At 44.5% G+C, this 6,250-nt stretch overlaps 1 protein-coding gene across 2 annotated transcripts in view; it reads left to right on the top strand.

Annotated features, from left to right (window-relative positions):
• LOC147616779 (uncharacterized) overlaps positions 1 to 5,769 on the top strand; it is a 62,704-nt gene extending 56,935 nt beyond the window's left edge. For both annotated transcript variants that reach the window (XM_086777845.1, XM_086777844.1), the window contains exons 3-6: positions 4,646 to 4,848; positions 4,929 to 4,974; positions 5,088 to 5,148; positions 5,310 to 5,769. In XM_086777845.1, the coding sequence (XP_086633971.1) occupies positions 4,646 to 4,848; positions 4,929 to 4,974; positions 5,088 to 5,148; positions 5,310 to 5,519 (520 nt within the window). In that variant the 3' untranslated portion in view covers positions 5,520 to 5,769. The remainder of the gene's footprint in view (positions 1 to 4,645; positions 4,849 to 4,928; positions 4,975 to 5,087; positions 5,149 to 5,309) is intronic.
• The last annotated feature ends 481 nt before the right edge of the window (positions 5,770 to 6,250 follow it).

The raw sequence follows: 6,250 nt of genomic DNA on the forward strand, positions 1-6,250 counted from the left end.
GGACTTGTGCTTACCACTTGGGTGGAGTGCAAGGAGGTTATGGGTGCCTGTGGATGTATCAGATGAGGCTCAGTTGGAAGCAGAGAAACTTGATGAGGTTCTTATTCCCGAGCAGATATTGGCACATAAAGAAAGAAAGGTACGAGGTAGAGTTTCCTGTCGCTATCTTGTGAAGTTTAAAGAACTATTCACTGATGGATGCGAAGTGGATGGAGGAGGGTGACTTAGCAGATTCACCTCAGGTATTGCAGCTTTATCTTGATGCCTTTGAGTTGGAGCCGACTCTTGTTACAGCTCATTCAAGTTCAGCAGAGCATGGGTCTGGAGCATTGCCTGATGCTCAAGAGGGGGGTAGCACCTCCGCTCCCTTGTTATAGACAGGCTCAGTTTTTCATCTAGAAGTCGCTTGGTGACATCTTTGTATTCACCCGAAGGTACTGAGGCTGACAGTACATCTACTTATGGGACTTCTATGATATTGTGTACTAGTCACATGAGATGGTAAAGTTGGATATGGTTCATAGTCGGCCGCACCATGAACTATAACTGCAACTATGGATGGTTTTTGCCTTTGGAACTAAGGTATGACTGAGGAAGATTGATCTTTGTCATATGGTTCTGGCTGTTCTTGACCACAGGATCGGTCAATTGGATTTTGAGATGATGCTATTTGTGGAGTTGGTCTCCTTTGGAATGGCATGGTTTGGTTGAGCTCAAAGTTTGCAGCAACCTGAGCTAACACTTCGAGACTTTATGGAGGGCATAAGTCTTGCGAGTAGTCCTAGAGTTGGTTTGGTTCATTGATATATGGATTGAACTCTATTTGTGCATGTATTTATACACTTTCTGAGGTATTATGGTATTCTGGTGCCATTGGATCCTGGTACCCTTGGGGATACATGGAAAATACTCTGGATGTGTCAGGATGAGATGCATGTATGTTGATATGATACATCGCTTTACCATGTTCATGGTGTATCACTGAATGTGGCTCCTGCGGGATGGCCATAAGTAGAGTGTGTAAAGCATCAAGAGGGACATATGTGGGAAGTACTTCGTGGATGTATAGTTTAGATGCATTGAGTGCTTTCATATGCTCATGTTGTACCATCAGTCGTGGGTCTTGTGGGATATACATGGGTGTAAGGCTTGCGAGCAACCCTGAGACTGCTATTTTTGGAGTAGATAGAGCATCGTCAGGAGCATATTGTTTGCAAATGCATATGTGTCATGCATAGGTTTGTCATATGTAGAATGATGCGTGGTTTTGTTTTTGGCTAACACAGGTTACGTGTTTCCACTTGATTTTAGACTCTTTGCTACAGGTACTGAAGGAACAAGCAAGAGTTGTTTGTCACTTCGATGTGACGGTATGGCTTTATTGTTCAGGATGATTGTTTCATCACCCAGATGCATTGGAGGGGCATTGCTTTGGTCATATGGGGAATCTTTCTTCATTGGATGCTTACTATGTTATTGAGTGCAATCGAGGACGCTTGCTATTTTTCAAGAGGGGGGTATGTTACGACCCTTTGTTTTTCCCTCTGGACAACAAGCAGGTGGCCATGGGAACGGGCACGAGATGGACAAGTGTGAACAGGCATCAGTTGAGTGTGAAAAGGAAACTCATCAAAAGGGAATTTTATTGTTTATAAGGTTTTTAAACCTTTGATGCTTAAAAATATTTTTATCTTCATTTTTAAAAGCATGCGTTTTTAAACCTTGGCTTTTGGCGCTTTTGAGAAAAAAAACGCATCGTTTCTTTATTTAAGGAAGGTGGCGGAGATTCGTAACAGGCCCTGTGGTGGTCGCTGTATGGATCTTCAGGGGTGGCCGGATGGTTTACGTGACGCTGCTGCACATGGGCGCTACTGCGCATGGGGTGGTGCCGCCGCCGGGTACCACTGCCGCCACCGGGTACTGTTGTTGCCGCCACCACCAGGAGCTATTGCCCAGTGCCACCGCCAGAACCTGCTGCTGCCGCCAGCCACTGCCGCTGCTGTTGGCTGTTGCTGTCGTGCTGATGTTGCCGCTGCCGTGCTGACGCTGCTGTTGGCCGCTGGGTGCTACTGCTGCCGCTGCCGTCGGGTGCTACTGCCGGAGGTTGCTGCTGCTGGGTGCTGACAAGGTGCTAATGCACATGGCCTACAGCAGGGCGTTGGTGCACATGGGCAGCCAGACAGGTGATTAGGTGGTTGAGCATGGGCTACTACCAAGTAAAAAGCGACCAGGCGACTACATCTATGGGCAACCAGCAATGGGCAGCCAGGCAGGCGTCAGGCAAGAGTTTCTCTGCAGACAGTCGGGCAGCCAGACGAGTGTCAGATGGGAGGCCCTCTACACCAGGTGGCTGCATGTGTGGAAGCAGTCAGCGTGGGTCTCTCTCTATCTCTCTTGAAGAAGGTGAGCTGAAGGAGGCACCGAGGGGCTAACAGCCAAGGGGTCTCTCTCTCTCTCTCTCTCTCTGTGCGCAAGCAGGTTTTTTTTACGAGATTTGGATAGAGAGGATCAAGTCAAGATGCACAGGATAATGTTCTTGGAAGAGATGTGTGTTGCTTTTCGTCTTGGACCTATGTGTATTCAGGGATGGCTTGACACATCCTCTATCTTTCTCTCTCTAGGTTTTTGGCATCGTGATTGGATGGTGCATATGAGGATTTATCTGTCATGGAAACAAGACATTGGTCTTTCGTGAAGAAAAGGGACTTTGGTATCGAGGATATAGGCCTATGGTTATGGGATATAGGTCTATGGTTTATCGGATACAGGTCTTTGGTTTCGTGTGGAAAGCATGTCTTTGGATTCATGTGAACAGGTTTTAGTTTTCCCGAGGTTACACGCAAGCTGTGACTGTAGGAAGGGCATATGGTTTGGTACAGCCCTACTGTTGTTTGGGAAAGGGTTGTGGGAATCCATGGTTGAGATGGAGAAGACTTTTTCTAACAGGAAGGTGTTGTACATGTGTGCCTTCTCTATGGAATGCTTTGTTGTAGTAACGAGAGTTCTTATTTGGAAAGTCTTGAGTGAAAAGCTAAAAGGGATCCTATTGGTAAAGTATTCGACAAGATGTACTCATATTTGATCAAGTAAAGAAATACCGCAAGGGGCGCCAGTGCGTTTTAGGGCCAATCGGTGTCCTTGTACTATTTGCGGGAGCACTCTAGCTCCCCTGTTTGTTTTACTTTTCCAGGTTCCCATGGGTGATGAAGTGTTTTGTGTGCGAGTGTTTGTTCCACCGCCCGTTAATTTCTGAAGGCCAGTTTCACCTTTCCTTGTACTTAATACAGACAATAGTTTTAGGACTCGTGTGTGGCTGTGCGCTGTGTGATTCCGCCGCACTCTTCTTTCTACCTTGGAGAACCCTAGCACATAGGCACAAGTGTTCTACATCATGGCTGAAGTTTGTCCTTGTTTGATCCCGAGATGGGTTTTGAACTGGATCATTTCAATGAAATTAAGGAAGCTCAAAATAATCAAGAAAATCCATAATGATAATTTGTGACATGCGAGGGATTGATCGTAGTAATCACAACCTTAGGCTTAACTAAATTTCACTTAATAACACTTAAGAGATAGACAAAGTTGTCAATGCAATGCAATGCAGCTATATGATTAAATGAATGGTTACAATGAATATCCTTCTCGGGAGAGAGAGAGATACTGAATGATGATGATGATGGCTGATCCTTTCTCCAATGCTGAGGTCCACCCTTAGATGCCGGCTTTCCTCTATGTAGGAGGCAGGAGATGACTTGAATGCTGAATATGCTGGCTACTGTCTATATGCTGAATGTACTGCCGACTTGTTGACTCCCAATGCTCCCTAGCTGCTGCTGGTCGGGTAGTACCTAAACTGCTGTCCGCCAGAGGACTGTACCCCTCACGACTGCAATAAGCCATTAACTGCTGTCGGCTGCCTTCCACTGCTTTCGGTTGGTCACAACGCCCCGACCTGATATAATGAATGCTCTAAATGCTGCTATATGCCTTGTAACTGCTGTTGGTGCTGTACAAGCCCCAAACACATGCTTATGCTGTGATTAATGCCTGGATAAATGGATTAATGCCTGGATTAATACGTGATGATACTCAATGCTATCTGCTAAATGCTTATGAATGCTTGATGATGCCATGTCACTTGTACACCTGATGGGTGTGCACGTGACATAATTAGCACACTAATGCAAGAGAATAGGCACACTCAACTCAATCTATATTGCAATGTGTTATGAACCATACAATGACAGGCTTGCATCTTTATCTCTTGAACATCTTCTTACACTCCATGTGGTAACTTGTGGCACTCTCATCCATCCAACTCACACAAAATAATTCTTGCACACTTACGATGTGTTCATACACAAAATTTCTCAACACCCGAGCTTACATATTTCAATAGTAATCCCACATGCAAAGGCAATGTGGCGGTATATATAGTCCAAAGGGGCTACTCCTATCTTCAACTCCCCGAAGCTTGTCTTTAATGAAAGACTGTAGGGCTGGTTAGGCAGAGTGGGGACCTCCATTAGCATGCCAAATCCTCCGTAGGCCTCTATTCTATGCATTCTTTGTATGATCCAGTGCTTGTTCTACATGGTGTAGTACAGGAGTAACTATCGACTTAACCGTGACTACAATGCTGCAGGCATGCAGTTGTACATGATTCAAGAAAACGAGACGCAGCTAGTGTTGGTTCAACCTCACCGAGTTATGTGCCACCTGGATTTGTTGGTCCCGACCGAAGCCAGAGCCCCACTGCTGTGGGGACATCTACCCTGTCCAGTCCAGCGATCACACGAGGTGCTTTCATGGACAGAGACAAGGGAACTGTCCGATCTAGCAATAAAGGTGATCATTTAGCCATCCGTCTTGCTTAGTGTTTGCATTGAATCCTTTCCAAACAATCTAAGGTAAAGTTTTCGGTGTAGATTCTACAGGAGAATACCAATCACATGGTTCGTCGAAATCTGGAAGGTACTATTTAGTTTACCTAATTGTGGGTGTCGGTATTCTGGAGCGTTTGACTGATGGGATCTTTGTATGCCCACTAACCTCTTCTATTTTGCTGTTTTCAAACCATTTTCCAGGCCGCCTCATAATTCAGGCCCCTCAAGCATTGAAGCTCGACCTTTGGGGCGGAAAGTAGAGGTTAGTTCTCATCTTCAGGCAGTGTATGCTGCCACATTGTTAACTGTACACATTGTTACAGCTATAAGATGCCCACATCTGTCTCTATCCTTATTGATGGTGTGCACACATTGTTACGGTTATAAGATCCCCTTCTTAACAGTCCTGCTTATCTTCAACAGGGTTCTCGGAGATATGAGCCTTCTTCACAAAAGCATGGTGAAGATATAAAGCTGCATCAGACCAAAAAAGCAGCGCTCCTTCGGGCACAACAGGCAGGTGCAACCGGAAGTTATAAGAACTTAGATTCCCAGTTCAATAATTTCTTGGTTCCTGTTATTCCCATGCAATTCCTATCAAAGCCTCAACCCCAATCTAGAGAGACGGGGTAGATGTTTTCAGTATTTGACATGGAAACGTGTGATGATACATGAAAATTATGATGGATCATGCCATTTTCAAGTCTTTCATTCTGGTGGTAAGAGGTATAGAGTAACACACTTGCAATGTTCATTGCAATTCAATCATGTTATTAGCGAGTGCATTTACTTCTCTTCCATTTCCACACCTTTTTCACACTTTTTAAAGAAGCTTGAAATGATTCAATAATTGCTTCAGTCCATAATATAGTTTATTGTTCCACACACGCACACCTTTTTTTTTTCTTTTTTTTTCTTTTGTAGAACCACACTTTCTATTTCTTTACCGTATAAAGAGAAGAGCCCCCAAGATGAGGGCACTTCGTATACAATGTAACTAAAAGCTGTGAAAAAACAAGTTGAGATGCAGCTGGTCTAGTTGCTCTAGAACAGTCATATAAAGATTGACGCAATGATTACGGAAGTAGTAATACTTGTCAATCTGAGGTGATTGGAAAACCTGTCGATTGCGACCAATCTAGATTGTCCAAAGTGCCCAAAATCTTGTCTATGCAAAGAAAGGAGCTTTGTCTGTTAATTTCCTTGCCAATCTGCCAATGATCGAGAAGTTTCTAGAAAAACGTACCTTTGGAAATTGGCAGTTAAATGCGATGCAAGAACTCCTTCGAATTTGTGCGATTCCATAACCAATGTGGAATATTCTCATCCAAGCATGGACGCTACACACATTCAGCAGTAGGAAT

Source organism: Cibotium barometz, chromosome 38 (assembly GCF_041138505.1).
Source record: "Cibotium barometz isolate CiBa-2024 chromosome 38, ASM4113850v1, whole genome shotgun sequence".
NCBI lineage: Eukaryota > Viridiplantae > Streptophyta > Polypodiopsida > Cyatheales > Cibotiaceae > Cibotium > Cibotium barometz.